Consider the following 20,493-nt stretch of genomic DNA (forward strand, 5'->3'; position numbering starts at 1 on the left):
CTGGGGAAAAAGGCTGAATAGAGAGCCTCAAATCCCCAAACAGAAATTCCTCCCAGGGCTCCTATGGCCTTAGGTCACCTACAACCTGAGCAGCTTTAGCTATTCAGCAATGCCAAAGACTCTCAATTGGGCTTATTTGCAATGAGCCTTGTAGATAAACACAATTGGTATGTTATCTTAGGAAAATCAGATAGTAAAACTACTGGGCTTATTTTGAGTGTTACTATTGGTATAATCAGTAGTCATTTTATTTTCCTTTCTTGCAAAGAGCCAATGGATGCCTTTATGTAGCTAAATCTTCTAATTTGCTAAAGACAAGTCGTGTTGAGCTTGGCAAGTGCTAGAGGAAGCAGTCATAAGAGAAAGAGAAGCTCCTTCCAGTTGGTTCTTTGTTACTGCTCCCTTTAGAGATAAAACTATATCACAATCACAGTCTCCACTTTGCAAAGTGGTTGGAAATATGTTCGCTTAGTACTTATATGCCAAAAAGTGCCTTTTTCTGACAAATTCCCCTAAGGTGCAAATAAGACATGGCTTACGAAATAATTACTGTAAGCAAAAAAAAAAAAAAAAAAGACACAGAGAAGGCAGTACCAAATCACATTTTTTAAAATAAGACAAGCAGAATTTCAATGGCAAGTAAATAATTCTCTGTGGGAACTGAATGGGACCTGAGAACAAACAATGGTCTGCAACAAACCACCTGGGCTCGAGGTGTGGTGTTTAATTTTTGGTTACTTCCTCTGTGATATGAGTTTTAATCTTTTCTGGTTAATGAAATTTTGGGGAAGGAACTGAAGGAAGCTGTGTTCCTCTTTGGCGGGTCTGGTTTCCAGGTAGATAAGGGAGCTTCAGAGAACAGCCTCATCCTGTGCTTTGGGAGAGACAGGCTGAAAAACAAGAGTGAGGGGCAAGTCGGAGAGGCCCTGAGCCGGCTGCTTCTGTAGTTCAGAATGCCATTTTGGGGCATTGTTTTCTGAGCCCCAACATACGGAACAGTATGGCACAATACTTTGAAGATGCCAGGGAATTTTAGAAATTATATTGTTCTAACTGCCATAATTTCATGGAAAGGGCAATGCCAAGTATTTATTCATTTTTTTTAATTAAGAACTTTTTATTATGGCAAAATACATGTAACATAAGATTTACCATCTCAATGATTTTTTAGTGCACAGCTTAATGACACTGAGTACCTTCACACTGCCATGCTACCATCACTGCCATTCCTATTCATTTTTGAAAATGACCATTTTCAGTTTTCCCTCCAGGTAAGAAGTTATACCTGAAAAAAGGTCAACAAAATGAAGTAAAATCTTAGATTTCCATATCTTCAAGAAATAAGATATTATTATTTTAAAAAATAGCACTTTGCAGAAATCCAAGTCAGTTTGAAAGGAACTGCCGCTTTAAGGGCCAAAAGAGAATCACGGCTGTTTCGAGTACAAATCAAAGTGTCAAAGAACATTTGCAGGCTGTTCAGTGGCCATGTGCTCTCCCAAGGGCGACTGAGACACAGGCCTGACTGAGAAACGTCTGAGCACCCAGGGCTCAGCCGTCAGCTCCAGAGCAGCAGAAGTGAGACCCGTTGAGAGCCCTCCTGTGCCTGCCACGGCGGCGGCTTGGGTCCCAGACAGCTGATACACAAGTCCAACACAAAGATCGATTCGCTGCTAATTGGAGAAACTGACCTTAGTGCTCAGACTCATGGGCAGAGAGAACCAACAGTGATTTAGAAATGAACCCCAAATCAATTATTCTAAGGAGTTTAACGCTGGTTCAATGATAGAAAATTGTCATTATTGCCTGGCTCTGAAATAGAAAGGGAAGCTAAGCCACAAAATAAATACCATGGCACTGGTAAGGTTCTGTTGGAGCCAATTAACGGATCCCTAGAGCTGATAAAAATCTTGATTAATGCAGCAGCATCTGGAATCAAGTTATTTAAAAGCTAATACCACGGCTTATGACACTGCATTCCCAAGGGGCTTGGTAAAGGCGAATTATCTATTTTCTAAATACCACGAATTCCCTTAAACTACCCAATCCCTCCTCCTTCATTCAAATGTGTGCAGTTTGAAGTGGGCATCTACTTCATCATGACCAAAAATAAGTCACAAGGGCAGATTTTCTGGACTGCAGGCGTTCCTTTGCAGTCGAGCTGCCTTTCACACGGGTGCTGCTGTGAAGTATGCTCCACGGTGAATGGCAGGAGTAGGGAGTTACTCATGGTTAGAGCAACAAACGGGGCCAACAGAGATGCTTTGTACAGTTACAAATTGATGCAGCCAGGTATTAATTATTATGTTATAATTTCTAAAAATATTATAACTTCTTTAATTTTATTTGCTTCTATTCAATTGTTTTTAAACAATAGTGATTGTTTTCTTCTAAGCAACGTTGGGTATGACAGCAGATATTAAAGGAAAACTGTATTTCATTCTCTGAGCGTTCACCAGTAACTGGCTGGGGCTAGGGAGCCTCTTAAATGCAGCAGCAAACGCTAGAAGGTCAGGAAGGTGATCTGATATTTGAATTTCCACTTAGACCATATACCAAGAATTTAATCTACTTTTGATTAACTATAACTTTGATAACCCTACAAACCACGCACACCTCCATTTAATCCATTTTATAGTAACAATTTTCAAGGGAGGAGAGGCATGAAAATCTGTGCCAAAAATTTTAATTTTAGGGAATTTATTCAAAAAATAAAAAAATGTCTACCAGCTCACTTTTAAACATGTAACTAAAAAAAGCCCTAGAGCTGTAATGCCAACTTGAGAGAAAAACATAAGGAATGCTCTAGCTACCAACTACTTTTGAACACAGAAGCCAGGAGCGGGGTTCTCAATAACTTCATTCCTTTATTTTCCTACCCTAACACATACTAAAACCCACCAAACTTTCCCCTTATCTTCCATTAACAAATTTCTCTTTCCTGTTCCAGTGAGAAAAAGTATATATGCTTGTAAAAAAAAAAAAAAAGGCATTCAAACAATACAGCGATACCTAATCATGAAGGTCAAAGGCCCTGTCCAGGTATGACTTAACTGTTTATGTATCTAACGTGGCCGTGGCCACCTCGCATGAAAGGAGAAGCCGGGCAAAGGTCTAACCGAGACCCCTAGCTCATATCTGATTCACTGGTGTGTGTGTGTGCAGGGTGCTGTTTAATTCTCTTCAAAGGGGTATGGGAAGGAGGCTGACAGAGTTGGATGAAACCTCAAAGACCATTTAGTCTAAGCCATTGATTTGACATGTGAAAAGACATACTAAAAGTGATTCCCCCACCCCCCACCCCAGGATTACCCAGCTTGGGTAATTTCAGTTATAACTAGAATCCAATTCTTCATTTCATTTCAATTTACAAATATAAAAGAAAAATCAGCATATAAATGGGGACCACTTCAGCGCAATGATGAACTGCTGAAGAGGTAGGCTGGGTTAGCAAAATACATTGAGCAGTGTTGAGGTGCTCTCTCTCCCGTAAGTAGGGGGACAAATAAAATTGGTGAAGCATACTTTGAATATGCAAAACATCCTCTGTCCCAGGACTACTGCCAGTACTTCTAAACTAGTCAGTATTTGCTGGTTCCATAGGGCAGGTGAAAGCAGAGGAATTAATTGGTGAGCAAACATGACCAGAAAACACGCATAAACACGTACGTCAGTAATAGCATCAATCAAGACCCATGGAGTGTAATTATTACTCAATAAGAACAGAAACCACTCTTAGAAATCACACCTCATCTTTCCAAACCACACCAAGCAAAAACAATAATCAAAAAATGATTCTACTCTGTGATCATTTCTGACCCCTTGATGACAGCAAAAAATCACTGCCTCCTAACTGATTATAAGGAGCGTGGAGGTCTCTGGGGTGGTCACGGTGACCGCTCTGAGGCTGTCAGCCCCTATCAATCACCTTCTGTTATAAATGAAGGTTTTCCAATCTTGCGCTTCTCTCAAAGTCTTCATTTTACCTGGATTAAGCTGAAGCAACAACATTTGAACTTACTGCTCCTATTCCCGCTCCCCAAATAAATGCTGTTAGCAGAGAAATAGGCTTTTCCACAGTAGGAACTCACAATCAAAGCAGACAACAGTGATGTGGTCACATATAAAAGACATTCTGACCGCAAACACTTAACACATGCATTATACGAATTTCATGAACAACCACAGGCACGGGATGGAGTGTGTATTTAAGGGTGCCAAGAGAAAAGAGGGTCTGTGAGTTTGTACATTTTAGTTCCTGAAATAAATGTCAAGTAATTCCCATATATTCATCAAAGTGCCACAGTGTTCTCTTGGATTACAGAAGCAGGTCTCCTAAGAGTTTGACACTATATATTTTCACTACTTAGTACTACCTGCATGGTGAAGTCATTTTTCTAAAATATTCTAGATATGTCTGGAGCGGGCAGTTTTAAACTGATTGAAAAAGGCATATCTTAAAAATAAGAACACCTTAAGGAGAGGGCTTCACCTTATTTATGTTTGTAATATTAACAGCTGGGTAGATCTTTGCTGCATTAATATAATGTTGGGGGGTACAGTTTATGTAAATATGATCAAAGTTACAATTATACACATTTTTCTGTACTAATAAATAGACTATTGTTTTTAATGGCTACATAAATGTGACAAAGAACCAGAAATGGAATGGGAACAGAAAGTAACAAAGAAGGAAGGGAGGAAGTTCAGAGTTACAACAAACAGGCCCAGGGCTGCCTAGACAGGTATGAAAGGGGGACCCCAGAGTAGTGCATTATGACATGTTTCATTTTGCCCACGTGGTATTTTTTGAAATGCGGATTTATTGTCAACACTAAAATATTAGGAGAGTTCAGTTAAAGATACAGATTTCAGGCTTCTCTTAAAAAAACTGAACAGATGATCTGGCGATTCTCGTCTTGCATTCCTACTCAGTAAAAATCTGCTGTTTACGCTCTAGTTTGTCACTGGAGATAATCATAGTTCATTCACGATGGCTTCCTGTCTGGCCCCTGATGGCATTCAAAGGACTGAAGGAAGTTTTGAGCCTGAAAAAATAGGAGGCCTGAAAGAGGAAGCTGATTTTAGGATAAAGATTAGGAGCCCCCCAAGAACATGTATAGACGGAGAGGGCGCTACGGGCGGTCAAGAGAAGAAACTGCTGGCAGCTTATGCAGACACAGACCTTGGGATTCATGTGAAGTCTGGGTCTGAGAGGTAGAACTGTCAGCTGCCCATGAAGCCATCCAAGAAGGTAGATGAAGTGGCTTGAAGAAAAAGTGTCAAGAAATAAAGAACAGAGGACCCAGCCCTAAGTACTGTCCTCAATAGAGAGAAGAGGAGAAAAAAAAAAGGAAAACTAACTTAGCACCGTAGGTTCCCCATGATCTGGCCCCAGCCTAACGGCCTAGCTGCATTTTCCACACCTCTTAGGCAAGCACCCTCGATCCCAGACAGTCCTGTTTCTTGTTTGAGAAACCCGTATTGCCAGCGACTTCTTCAATTCTCTATTTCCCACTGCCTGAAAAGCTATTTTCTCCTGCCTGCCTGGGTTGCGCCTCTCTAAAATGAGCTAAAGAGTTGCCCCAAACAGGTGCTCCCGCAGTGTCCTGTGCAGCTCTACTGAAGCTTTTATCACACTGTCCCGAGTTTGCTGCCTTCCCGTCGGACCTAGCACTCCACGAGGCCAGGGACCAGGACAACTCTGCCATTTTATTCTCAGTGCCTGATAAACAGAGGTGTTCAAGAAATGACGACAGAAGGGAGGGACAAGGAAGGGAGTGGTAGGATAAGCCTTGGGGTGATGCTGGGTCACAGAAACCAAGGAAGAGCTATGTCTGCTGGAGAGAACCATCTCAAATGCCAGAGGGTATTCAAGGAGAAAGAGGGCTGACAGGAGGCACTGGGTTTTAGCAAGAACCTGTCACTGATAAGACTGAGGGATGGTCTCTGACACATTATTGGAAAATAATCTGGTAACATACACCAAAACATATACTCAACACAGCCTATACCTTGGGTCTGAAATACATCTGTAATGGACAATGTGAGTTTTTTTGTTTTGCTTTTTTACCCCCAGACATCCAGATCCAAGCCTCGTTTCCGTTTTGCAGGCTCTGCCATCCGGTGACGTTCCGAGAGGACACAGTGCGTCACTGCCACTCAGGATGTCAAGGCCGCCAGGTTCTCACCCTGCCTGCCTGGGCAGCCAGGCCTGGCCAGCTCGGCACGCCCTTCACAGGACAAGGGAGGCAGAGACGTCACTTGGCTTCTCTGGCCTCACTGTCCAGACCGGGCTCTTCTTGTCCAGGAGATGGCTGCTCTGCCCCCTGGCCTGCCAGCTGTCACTTTTCTGGGCCTCAGATAACCTTCCAATCAGGGCCCCACGGTGACAAGGCAGCCCAGGGCTACTCTCCGATTCTGGCACCTGGAAGTATCGTAACCAAAATCCTACCTGAGAGAAAAAAATCCTAAACATGGGAAAAAAGCTCTATGCATGTAATGCCCCATTATTCATCTAACAAAATGTGGAGATAAACTAAGGCCCCCAAACAGGGGTATATAAGTAAATAACGGTGTATTTACTTGGTAGAATGGTACTAATTACAAAGTAAAATATGCGTATAACAAAACATTTAAAAAATAAGGGTTTAAATAAACAGTATTATCATAATCTTGTAAAAAAAAAAACTATTTGCAGAAAAAAGACCAGAAGTATCAAAATATTAAGCATAGAACTATTTGTCCTGAATTTTCCTTAATTTTTAAATTACAAAAGTAATACAGGCTTACTGTAAAATATTCTAAAGACGCAGAAAGAAAACATTGATAATTCTGTTACCCAGCTCCATGCCTTGTCCACGCCCACCACTCCCAAGTCACCAAGGGTGACTACGTCCCCTCTTCTACCCCTCTCTTCAGGCTCCAACAAACATTGCTCATACAGGCCTCTCTCCCTCCTTCCCCCTTCCTCCCTTCCCACTCCCTTCATTAAATGGGACCGTAGTATATACACTCTGCTAATTTTGCTTTGGTTTTTCACTTTACCAGACTCAGAAGCAGCTTCTCCTACTCATTCCTCAGACTTCTGCTCCAGTGTTGCGGCCTCGATGAAACCTCTGAGCCCTCGGCTGCCCGAGATCCGCCTGCACTAACTGTGGTTGTTCATGATTAGACCACGTGTTCCTCTCCTACACTCTAAATCCCATCTATACTCTAAATCCCAGTTAGCTCCGGTCCCAGCCCAGCGCCTGGCACACAGATGCTGCCCAGTGACTGTGCTGGCAAGAAGAAGAGAATGAATGAATGGAAAAGCTTGAGGACAGATGGCCTTGAAGGCAGACACGCACCGGTGGAGGACAGGGCGTTTCTCCAGCACAGGCCGTACGGAGACGGACACACACATATGTAAAGGAAAAGGGGGTGGAGGAATTTAACTAGCTTACTTCGACAAACGACTTAAGGGGAAGGAAAAAGTAAACAATAGCCAAGAAGAAAGGTTCTTGATAAACAATAAGATAAATAAAAGAAACTGCACAGCTATTTCTTTGCTCCAGATTAATTGCTTATGTTTGTGATTTTTTTTTTTTTTTTTTTTGAGACAGAGTCTCACTGTGTTGCCGTGGCTAGAGTGCCGTGGCATCAGCCTAGCTCACAGCAACCTCAAACTCCTGGGCTCAAGCGATCCTTCTGCCTCAGCTTCCCAAGTAGCTGGGACTACAGGGATGCACCACCATGCCCGGCTAATTTTTTCTATATATGTTTTTAGTTGTCCAGCTAATTTCTTTCTATTTTTTAGTAGAGACGGGGTCTCACTCTTGCTCAGGCTGGTCTTGAACTCCTGAGCTCAAATGATCCACCTGCCTCGGCCTCCAAGAGTGCTAGGATTACAGGTGTGAGCCACCATGCCCGGCCTGTGATAGGGTTTTAAAAATAATTCTCTGAGAGACAAAAGCAGCTCTAAGGTCTCTTAAATAAACTGGACAACTTCAAACTCAGTTTCTTACCTATGTTTGATAAGGTTCAAAAGTGCTAATGTAAGAAAAAGCATGTCTAGGGCTGTGATATTATGATATATGTATATATAGGTTTTTGTCCACAGTTCCTGGCTCATAACTCCTGTCGCACTTGTTATAATGTTGTGGCACTTCAGGCCTCAGAAGACAGAATCTCTCTCTGACCTCCTGCCCTCCTTTCACCTACTCCCTTTTTGTCCCCAAGGCAGGACTTAGAAACTGAAAACATACTCTAATCTTCCCCTGCCTTTCTTAGAGCTGGCCACAAAGTTCTCTGACCTACCTTATCTGATTACAAGTCATAAGACCCTTATTTCAGAAGGGGTCCTGCCCCATACCTAGGAGGAAGAAATGGTACAGAGAGGCCTAGAAGAATCTGAAGGCCTTGCTGGGTTTCCCATCCTCAGTCTATTAGTACTAGATCATCACCTTTTTGTCCAGTCACATTTCTACACGGTTGTACATGCTTCAGCCATGCCTATGCAATGAAGTCTCCATACCAGGCCCAAAAGGATGGGGTACGGAGAGCTTCTGGACAGCTGAACACGTGGAGGTTCCCGGAGGGTGGTGTGTCTCATGGAAGCTTCACTGACCTTCCTCTAAACCTCACCCCACGCATCTCTTCATCTGCTTTCTTTGTAACATCCTTTTTAATAAACTAGTAAATGTAAGTAAGTATATTCTTGAGTTCTATGAACTACTGTAGACCTTGGGTTGTGGGATCCCCAATTTATAGCCAGTCAGTCGGAAGCAGAGCCAAAGCAACCTGGGGCTTGCGATTGGCATTAGAAGTGGAGGGCAGCCTTGTGGGGCTGAGCCCTCACCCTGTGGGCTCTGACGCTACGCCATGCTCCAGGTAGACAGCGTCTGAATGCAGACGGACTGGAGAACACCCAGCTGGTCTCTGCTGCAGAACTGACTGCTTGCTTGTTGATGGGGAGAGATGCCCGCACACCTTTGGTCACAGAAGTCTTCTGTGTTGATTGTTGTTGAGTGAGAGAGTAGAAAAAACATGGTTCGTGCTATTTTCCACTGGAAGGACTATCTAAAGATAAGGTGACATCGCCACCATTAGCACGTGCACTAGAGGTAGCATCTACTAATTTCATGGGTTGATCATGTCCTTCAGCCACAAAATTCGACATTTTAGGGTTTTTTTTTTTTAAATCAAATCTATTTCTAATCAAACGAGGATGTTAACTTCATAGTTCCAACATAGCCTTACTTACTTTACTCTGTCATCACCGTATTCCTTAAAGGGTCTCTACACTGGCTTCTCACAGGAGAAAGAGCCTCTGAGTTTTATTTACTGACGAGGCTCCCTCAGCAACCAAGTTAAACCTATTTTTTTTGTTGTTGTTGTTTGTTTTTTTTTGAGACAGAGTCTCGCTTTGTTGCCCTGGCTAGAGTGAGTGCCGTGGCGTCAGCCTAGCTCACAGCAACCTCAAACTGCTGGGCTTAAGCGATCCTCCTGCCTCAGCCTCCCGAGTAGCTGGGACTACAGGCATGTGCCACCATGCCCGGCTAATTTTTTCTATATATATTTTAGTTGGCCAGATAATTTCTTTCTATTTTTAGTAGAGATGCGGTCTCGCTCTTGCTCAGGCTGGTCTCGAACTCCTGAGCTCAGAAGATCCTCCCGCCTCGGCCTCCCAGAGTGCTAGGATTACAGGCGTGAGCCACCGCGCCCGGCCTAAATCTATGTTTTAACATAGCTGGTGTATAGGGGACGCCCTAGTACTGGTCCCCATGCCACCTTTTTCTTAGTCTACAGGACAACCATGTGTACTATTATTAATTGCTACCCTCATTTTATAGCAAAGGAGACGGAGACTTAGAGAGGGCAAGCAGCTCTCCCAGCCACGCAGGCTGTAGGTGGCAGAGCCCAGATTGTGCCCCAGGTCTGCCTGAGGCCACACCCGTGCTGCACTGTACTTACCACTCCTAACCACTGACCTGCCCCACCCCCGAGACAGTGGCGCCCTGAGGGCACTTGAACTGAAGCATCTGAGCTGAAGGCGAAGCCAGCGGTTCTGGGATGGCAATGTTAGTTGGGCTGATTTCTAACCACATCACTGAGATACTGCTAAAATCACAATAAATATGCTTAGACAACACCACATAATAGTCAATATGCTGAGAAGCAAGACTGTCCCTCCACTGAGCCATTCAGGATTCTCAGTCTGGTCTTTCACAATTGCTCCCTCCCTCAGACTCAGACAAGGCTCTATTTTGAATCCTAATGAGGACCAGGCACACTGAATATTTAAACTGCAATTACAAAGATCCTACTTTCATGTAAATGTCCTTAACACAAGTAACAGATCTGAAAATACAGAGGTACCAATGGAAACTATCAGTCTCATTTGCGTTTAGAAGCCAGCAAAAATCAATATTGTTTTCTCCTGGATGCTATCGTTGGGGTGGGGCTGGGGGAAGAAAAGGGAGGAAAAACACCACAAAGATCCCAGTAAAAAAAATTTAAAGCTGGGCTCTTGAGTGAAAGGTTCACAAAGAGGTGCTTGAATCCCTTGTTAAGAACTGAACAAACAAATTCATCATCAGGCCTTTCTCCTGTGTGGCCCCCTTGCAGTTCGGTCTGTATTTATAACTAGAAATGCCCTTACTCCTCGGCGTTTATGGCTGATATATCAGATCATCGAAGAAGATATGCTGAGGGTAGCGAAACAGAAAGCCATTTCATGGTTCACAACCTATTTTTGCACTCCTTTGTGTAAAATGATGATGTGCCGCTGCTCTCCACACCTCACGCGAGTCCTCCTGGTTAAACAGTAATGGAGTGCCATGGGAACAGTAATGGAGTTGCACTTGAATGAGCTGCTTAATTCCCACCCCATCCCCCGACAGTTAAAATACACCTTGCTTGCAGTTTCATTATGTCTGTATGTGTTTACACACAAAATGATCCATTCGGCCTTGCACTTGAGAAGAGCAGGTGATTAACTCGTTGCTATGACTCGAGGCTCTTGGACTAACTCTCTGCCCCTCAAATGCCTTTCTTATTAAGATTGTAATTTCACTGCCATGGCATTTGGATATCCTCTTCAAAATGCCAGCATTTATGGAAAGGGAATATGGTTTACTTTTTTTCTGGTTTGTCCTCTGGTTGATTCTCTCTTCTGCTAGTACCAAATATAGCCATTTAGTTTTGAATTTCAGTTATTTGTTATTTCTAGAAGTTCTATTTGGTTCCTTATCAGATTTTCTGTGGTTTTTTTTTTTTATAGTTTCCTGTTCTCTGAAGATGCTTTCAAGTTTGTCATTTCTTTCTTCAAAAAGTATAATTGATTTTATGATCCATGTCTGAGAATTCTAATGCTGCAAGTTTGTGGAGATTGGTCTCCACAGTGCATTGTTGTTCCTTGCTCATGTTGTGCTGTTTCCATGCATGCTAGGTTATCTTTGACTGTGTGCTGGTCATTGCCCTTAGAAATTTAGTTTCGGTTGATTCCTAGAGACCTGGGGTAAATACATTTTCCTCCAGAAAGGCATTTCATTTGTTTTTGCCAGGCACCAGGAGCTATAACAGCTGAATCTGCCTCAAAACAAATTCAAGGTTTGATGTTCCTTTGCTCACTCTAAGGATGTATGCCCAGGGTACCAATTTCACATAGGGCCTTTCTGTGACTACAACTTTCCAGAAACTATATATATTTTTCCCTTTCTTTTTCTTCTCCTATTCTGCTCAGTGCCAAACCTCCCGGACTCCCCAAGGGCAAGTTCAGTTCTGGTTCACTTTTACTCTTAGGGTGTAGCTCTTTGAGGCCCCAGTTTAATGTCAGAAGGGTCTCTTATTACACTTAATAATTGGGAAGGTCCAGAGCCTTCACCCCTATCCCACTTGCCTGCCCCTCTCAGGCTACAGAAGTCCCCAGCTTCTGTCTGCAAAGAGGCTTTATCAGATTTTAAAAATTTCTTAAAACGAAAATACTTGGAAGTACCTAGGAGTTTAGAGGCTACAAGCAAAACAAAATGTCAGGCTAGTATGGTGGGGTTACCTTAAAAACTCAAACATTGAATTCCCATTTTATCCAGCAATGCCACTTCTGGGTATATACACAAAAAAGGCAGGACTTAAACAGATGTTTGTACCCCAGTGTTTATGGTGGCATTACTCACAACAGCCAACAGGAGGAAACAACTCATGTCCACTGACAGAAATGGATATACGAAATGTGGCATACATATACAATAGAATATTATTCAGCCTTAAAAAGGAATAAAATTCTCGTACATACTACAACACGAATAAACCTAGAAGACATTAAACTAAGTAAAACAAGCCAGATACAAAAGGATAAATATTGTACGATCCCACATACAGAAGGAGATACCTAGAAGAATCCAATTCTTAGAGACAGAGTAGAGAAGTAGTTACCCCAGGGGCTGGGGGAGGGAGGAATGGGGAGTACTGTTTAGGGTAACTTTCAGTTTGGGATGTTAAAAAGTTCTGGAGATGGATGGTGGTAATGGTTTCACAACAATGAAAATGTACTTAGTGACACTGAACTGCACATTTTTAAATAATTAAAATGGCAAATGTTATGTTACACATATTTTACCACAATACAAATTAAAAAAAAAAAAAAGTCAGGCTAATTTTGCCAAAGGCTGCTAAACCTACTTGGTAAATTCCACATTATGCCTGTGTTCATAGCCTTAATTGTTTCTTCTTTTGAGATGAGGTCTCTCTGTCACCAGGGCTAGAGTACAGTAATGTGATCATAGCTCACTGCAATCTCAAACTCCAGGGCTTAAGTGATCCTCCTGCCACAGCCTCCTGAGTAGCTGGTACTACAGGTGCCTGCCACCACGCCCAGCTAATTTTTCCACTTTTTGTAGAGATGGGGTTTGGGTCTTACTCACGCTGACCTCAAGCAATCTCTAGCCTTGGCCTCCAAAAGTGCTAGGATTATAGGCATGAGCAACCGTGCCTGGCCCATAGGCTTAATTTTGATCAGTTAAAGATTCAGAAGGAAATCACTGAGTATCTTAAATAAAGTCTTAAATAAAATCTGACCTCTCTACAGCTTTTGAGACTACATGCTGAACCTTCCTCAGTATGCAAAACCCAGCACTGTATGTCAACAAATACACATGTAACTGCAAATTTCCCTTTAAAAAAATGCAAAAAATTTTCCTTTAAAGGTACTGGGTATTAAAAATTATGTAAGTATAGTTATTTGGTTGTTGATCTATAATATTGATGGAACTGTTAAATAAATATCAGAAAAAAATTGAAGGGACAAGAGAAACAATTCTCTCTAAAGTATTTCCATTAAAAGAATAAAGACTTTTTTTTTTTCCAGTACCTATTTAACACTGCTGTACTGCTTGCTGTACTTCTCCCTTCAAATCATTGTATATAATTCTTTTACAGATAATATACATATACATGTAATTAAATATAAATGGGCCAAAAACATTTGTACCCCCATAATATTTTGAAAAAAAGATCTCAAATACAAAAAAAATAAAATAAAAAAATAAAATAAAGCTGTTTGTCATAGAAATAAATGGGGCATGAGATAAATTTATAGTTAACTTATTTTAAGATACAAGTTTTAAAAATATGTATTTAATAATTCTGGGTGTTTCTGAATTTATTTTATTTTCAAAAAAATTAAACACTCATGAGTCTAGCTTAAAAGATGTTATGGACGTTTTTGGGTATAAATACTAAACACTAGGTGATACTATAAAATAAAGAATGGCAACAGTACAAGAAACATTCTGCATTATGATTTTACGAATGATACGTGCCATCATGTTACAAATACAAAAACATACGTCTATGAATATATTTCATTCATAGCATGACTAGCAATATGATTGCTTAGAATAGTAAAAAAGACCTCAAGAAAGCTGTCATTTAATTGTGAAGATTCTTCCTACTTTGGACATATAATGACAGTGGCTAACACTTGCTCACTGCATGCAATATACCAGGCACTGTTCTAAGTAATATAGATACCTCACTCATCACTCATTTATTCCTCACAACAAAACAATCCTCTGAGGTCTATGCAATTATTACTCCCACTTCAAAGATGGAAAAACCAAGGCAAAGGGGAGTTGGGACTTTCCAAAAGTCAGACAGCTGGTGAGTGGTGGAACCTGGGTGCCGGTATAGGCTCCGAGCCCACTCAACTGAATTCTGACAACCAGGTTATCCATTTTCTTACAGCACGGAAACTGAGGTTCAGGTAGTAAGAGAGGTGGGAGTGAACTCACATCTCTAGTCTTCAAAGTTTCAGGATATAGTGTAGAGAACAAAGCCCAAATTGACAGAAGTCACATGGAAAGACTGGTAAAACAAAATTGAGGAGAAGCACAGAGTGGGTTGGCAACTGATGGTGGCACTGCTGGGGCTGGGACAGCGGGATGGGGAGGGCAGGACGGTGGCGATAAAGGGTCAAAGGGTAGTGAGTAGGCCCCGCAGAGTTCCACTTCCTCTGAGCTTCCAGAGTCTATATCCGGACGACTCTCATCCTATTGTTCTAGATTCTCTTTTAATCAACAAACACAAGCAAGGAAGGTAACATGTCTCAAGCTGCAAATCTCAGGGGACCCTTGCAAGAGGTTCTAAAACTGGATAGATCAGGAGTATCTATGGCATTTTCATACTAAAAAGGCTAAAAGTTAAGCACAGCACATGCTTGGATCACTAGTTACTTATTGCTATTATAATTCTGTATGGAATAAAGATATTAGCTTTATAAACTTTAGTACACCTTTGTGAAATGAAGCACCAAATGACAATCACTGTGATTATTCCTGCTGTTACCACCATTTATCATCACTTACATGTGGGCAAGGCACCATGCACAGGAAATACACAATTCAAACCTCACAAAAGCCTGCACCAGAATTCTGCGGAATAACAAGTACCTGCATCAAAACTGCTTGGTGTACTCATTAAATAACGAACACTCTTGAACTTCACCCTAGACTCACTCAATCAGAATCTCTAGAGGAGGGCCTGGGAATCAGTATTTTCAGCAAGTACTCTAAGTGATTCTTATCTTGGCATGTGAATCCCATTTTACATAGAAGGTATCAAACAGTAAAGTGTCTTCACAAACATAACATCACCAAATATCAGATTTGAACTCAGACTTCAACATTGGCCTCGTAGCTGCTTTGCAGCTCAAGGGTCAACAGTTAAGTTTGCAGTTTAAAAAAAGGCACAAAAGCAAGTGAGACTGCCTTTGAAACCCACCAACTTGTATAATGTTATACGATTTCCCAAACCATTAATCCACGTAAACATACAGAAAGGTTTCTTCTCTTAAACCAAAAAAAAACAACAAATGAACAAATGATATGCCCTCTGAACTCCACACAGTTAATTTCATTTTAAAAAGATTTAAGCATCTTTTTGCAATTTCAGTGCTTCATCAAATGGCACTGCCTGTATAAGACCAACCAAATCCCCGCAGTAATCAGACATAACGGGAAACTCAAAGCAGAGTTAATCCTCAAGCAACGAGAGACGCAGTCACCACAGCTGTCTCTTACCGCAAGAGGTGGACTTCCTGTCCACCATGTTCACACGCCTGGTTTCAGTGCGAAGTTTGTCATCTGTGTTCTCCACTAGGTTGGCAAGGTCGTCAATTATCTCTAGAAAGAAAAGCAAAGATACATGATTAATACTCCTGAAATACCCTGGTTAATTAACATCACAGCATCATAGCTGTGGTTGTTCTTCCAGTAATAGTTCTCTGAAGTTCAGTAAGTGAAAAGGTACAGAACTCATGTAGATTCTTTGAAAACTTCAATTCTGATTCAAAAAGGAAAAAAAAAAAGTAGTCATGAAGAAAAAAACTGGTTTAACATAATTCCAGGAGACAGAGAAGAAATGCCAACAAGTTCAGGGGAAAGAAAGCATGACCCAGCGAAATTTATGCCCAGCCAAGTTGTCACTTAAGTATTAATATAAAGGTGAGACACAGGCAGTTCAGAAGACTTCAGGGACTACCCGGCCCCTTCCTGAGAAAACGACTTGATGAAATCCAGACAACCAAGAGATAAATAAAAATAAAGAATTCTTATGCAGAAACCATGACGTAAGAGATGATGGTGAGAACTGAGAATAAACAAATACACGAATTAGATAACAGAAGGTATACAAATGTTACAGTGACAACAATTCCAACTGAAAAATCAGGAAATAGTTGGGGCAGGGAAGGAAAGTGGAAAGAAGTTGAAAGCACTAATTTCTTCATCTCTCACAGTGAGTCATATCAAGCTATTGAAAAGTTAAACATAGAAACAGCCTTTCCAAAATCATCAAAACTTCAATGTTTTTGGCAACTTTTTGGTTAACCTTGATGGATATTTTAGTAATTACTCTCTCTTGTAAAGAATCCCTTTTTCCCGCGCCGCCTCCTCCCCCCATTTTTTTTTTCAGTGACTGCTTTGGAGATGCAGTGTCCTATATCAGTCCCCACTTTTCTTAAAGTATTAACTAAAGCAAACAAGAAAGTCAAAGAAGGTTTCCAGAATGATGTTTGAGCTGAGCTTTGTAGGCCATGTGGGTGAAAAAGCAGGAAAAGGGCAAAAAGATTAGTATCTGAAAGGCACAGAAGAGGTGAGTGTTCTTTTAGCTTCCTGCAGCACTTCCTGCAAACCTCTTGTTACTTATTGACCTTTATAGCTGCATTCCAATTATTTGTTTACATGCCTTTATTTGACAGAAAGAGTATGGCACAAAGTAACTTTTATTCATCCTTATATCTCCCACCCCTAGGAGACTGCCTAGTACACAGCAGGATAAAATAAATATGAAAAGATAAAGTCAATAAATGAGTGGAGTCTAAAACATAAAAGCATTGAATAATTTTCAAAGCACTTTGCTCCTTCTTAGAAAAGTGGATCTGAGCCAAATTTGTCAAATATAAATATTATCTATATAACACCTGCCTAGAAAATCTTATCTTTTGTTGTTATTTAACAATTCATTCATAACTCTCTACTCCCGTGTATTCAATGACATACTCACTCCCAGTTTTCCTCCCATTTACCCAGAAGCTCTGTCTAAAGTCTCTTTTTCTCTTAAATGTGGGTGATACCCAGAGTTCTGTATTGTTACTCTATAATACTATCATGGTGATATTATATACCCACTACACCAATATTTAAATTGAAAATTTGAAATTCTTCTGTACTAGATAGCTCTCCAAAATTCTTGACCCATGTAGCCAACTGCCTACTACCAATCTCTGTCTTGAAATACCTACAAACATCTGACTCTCAAGATCTCTTCACCTTCCTCCAAATTTGACTCCCCATATATATTCCCTGTCTCAATGAATGGCATGATCATTCATTTGCTTGCCCAAGCTAGGAATCTTCAGAGTCCCTTGGCCTTCTCCCTTCCCCTTCTCCATCTGCTATTCCATTTATTAGCCACTCCTGTTGATTCTACCTCCCCAGTATCTCTCAACCCTATCATTTCCCTTAAACCCTGTTACTAATTCCTCACAAAATTTGCCAGTGTTTCTAAAACAATGTCCTAACTTATCTTTCTGTTTCTAGTCCTGAATCCTTTCAATCCATTTTCCACACAATAGTCAGTACTTTTATTTTCTTATATTTCAATTATTAAAATTTAAATAGCCACTTGTATTGAATAACACAGCTCTAAGGCAATAACTTAAAAAAAAGAGAGGAAACAAAAACACACAGCCATCCACACAAGAGGAATAACTTAAAAATAAAAATCAATAGAGGAAATAAAATTAAATACTAAAAATGCATGGTTCACCTAAAAGAAGGTAGGAAAGGAGATACAGAGGAACAAAGGACAGACAGAACAAAAAGAACATAAATACCTACATGGTATACTTAAACTCAACTATATCAGTAGTCACAAGAAAAATAAAAATGGACTAAACTCCTCAATTAAAAGACAAAGTATTATCAAGCAAGATTTAAGAAAAAAGATGACACAACTATATGCTTTCATAAGAAGCTCACTTTAAATATGAAGCACAGGTAATGTTTGCATTAGAAAGTGAGCATTGCTGTATTAATATCAGACCAGACAGACTTCCAGACAAGGAGTATTATCAGAGATAAAAAAGGAACTTTTCACTGTGTGAAAGGACATGCATGACAAAAATGGAAAATTCCTTAAAATTTGAAAATTAAGGAAATTACCTCTAAATTACCCACAGGACAAAGATGAAATCACAAGAGAAAGCAGAGAATATACTGAAATGAATGATAATGACAACTGCCATAGACTAGATGTTTGTGTACCCTCAAAACTCATACGTTGAAACCTAATCCTCCCCAGTGTGATGGTATTTGGGAGTGGGGCTTTTGGGAGCTGATTAAGTCCTGAGGGCAGAGCCCTCATGAATGAATGACTCCCATCCCATGAATGGGATTTGTGCCCTTATAAAGGAGGCCTTAGAGAGCTCCCTCATTCCTGCTACCATGTGAAGCTACAGTGAAAAGACATCTGGCTCTGAACCAGGAAACAGGTCCTCGCCACACACCCAATCTGCAGGCACCCTATCTCAGACTTCCCAGCCTTCAGAACCGTGAGAAAAAAAATCCTGTAGTTTGCAAGCCACCCAGTTTATGGTGTTTTGTTATAGCAGCCTTCGTGGAACAAGACAACAACCCAACATAAAAGTCTGTGGGATGCAATTAAAGCAGTGCTTAGGGAGAAGTTTATTGTTCTAAATGTATTAATGTATATTAGAAAAGAAGAAAGATGTAAAATCAATGATCAGACTAAAGGAGATAACTGTATGATCATCTCAATAAATGCAGAAAAAGTATTTGGCAAAAGTCAGTGTCCGTTCACGATACAAATTCTCAGCCAAATAGGAATAAAAGGAAATTTCCTCAGGCTGGTGAAGGACATCTACAAAAAATTTAGAGCTAATGTCATGCTTAAAGGTGAGACATTGAATACTTTTTCTCTAAGATCAGGAACAAGGAAAGGATGTCTGCTCTGACAATGTCTGTTAAACATTTTATTAGAAGTCCACATGGTTCTATAAGGCAAGGGAAAAAAAGGCAAAAATATTTGAAAGGAAGCTATAAAACTACGTATTTGCAGATGACATGATTATGCACATAGAGAACTATGGAATCTATTTAAAAACTACCAGAACTAGTAAGTAAATTTAGCAAATTTGCAGATACAAAGTCAATTATAAAAGGCAATGTATTTCTATACACTAGTAATAGAAAGAAAGTAAAAAATATCAAATGTAATAGCTTCAAAAACTATTTCTTAGAAATAGATCTAACTGAAGATGTACAAGACCTCTACAATAAAAACTATAAAACAGTGCTGGGAGAAATGAAAGAAGGCTTAAATAAATGGAGAGCTATACCATATTCATGAATTGGAAGACTCAATAATTTTTTTAAAATGTAGTATTGAACACTAGAACTGAGTCCTCCTATCTAGCTGTAATTTTGCATCTTTTGACAGATCTCTTCTTATCTCTCCCTTCTCCCTGCCCTTCCTAGCCTGTAGTATCCTCTGTTCTACTTTTTATTTCTATGAGACCAACTATTTTTAGCTTCCATGCATGATTGAGAACATGTGGTGTTTAACTTTCTGTTGCTAGCTTATTTCACTTAACATAATGTCTTTCAGGCTCATCCATTTGCTGTGAATGACAGGATTTTGCTCTCTTGTATGGCTGAATAGTATTCCATTGTGTATATATATCACATTTTCTGTATCCACTCATCTGTTGTTAAACATGTAGGTTGACTCCATATTTTGGCTTTGGCTTTTGTGTATAGTGCTACAATAAACATGGGGGTGCAGATGTTTCCTTGATATACTGATTTCCTTTCCTTTGGATAAATGTCCAGTAGCGGGATTGCTGGATCATATGGTAGTTCCATTTGTAGTGTTTTGAGAAACCTCCATACTGTTCTCCATAATGGCTGTACTAGTTTACATTCCCATCCACAGTGTATGAGAGTTCTCTTTTCTCCCCAGCCTCACCAACATTTGTTATTTTTTGGTCTTTTTGATAATAACCATCCTAATTGGGGTAAGATAATACTTCATTGTGGGTTTGATCTGCATTTCCCTGATCAGCGATGTTGAGTATTTTAAAAATATATCTGTTAGCCATTTGTATGAGAAGACTCAATATTTTGAGGGCATCTGTTCACTTTTCTTAATTGATATAATGTAATCCTAATCACAATTCTAGAGGGCATTTTAAATGAAACCAGCAAGCCAATTCTAAAATTCCCGTGGAAATGCAAACAATTTAGAATAGCCAAAATAATCCTGATAAAGAAAAAATAAGTCAGAGGTATTCCCCAAACTCAAGACTGCATATAAATACATAGCCATCAAGACAGTGTGGCATTGGAATAAGGACAGACAAATAGATCAATGGAACAAAGCAGAGAACCTGGACAGACCTGTGTGTGTGTGTGTGTGTGTGTGTGTGTGTGTGTG

General features: G+C 40.4%; 1 protein-coding gene across 1 annotated transcript in view; it reads right to left on the reverse strand.

Moving 5' to 3' along the window:
- STX8 (syntaxin 8) overlaps positions 1–20,493 on the reverse strand; it is a 255,589-nt gene that overhangs the window by 83,943 nt on the left and 151,153 nt on the right. Inside the window, exon 7 of the mRNA XM_045569474.1 lies at positions 15,558–15,659. Within this exon, the coding sequence (XP_045425430.1) occupies positions 15,558–15,659 (102 nt within the window). The remainder of the gene's footprint in view (positions 1–15,557; positions 15,660–20,493) is intronic.

The sequence above is a fragment of the Lemur catta genome, chromosome 15, assembly GCF_020740605.2.
Source record: "Lemur catta isolate mLemCat1 chromosome 15, mLemCat1.pri, whole genome shotgun sequence".
Lineage (NCBI taxonomy): Eukaryota > Metazoa > Chordata > Mammalia > Primates > Lemuridae > Lemur > Lemur catta.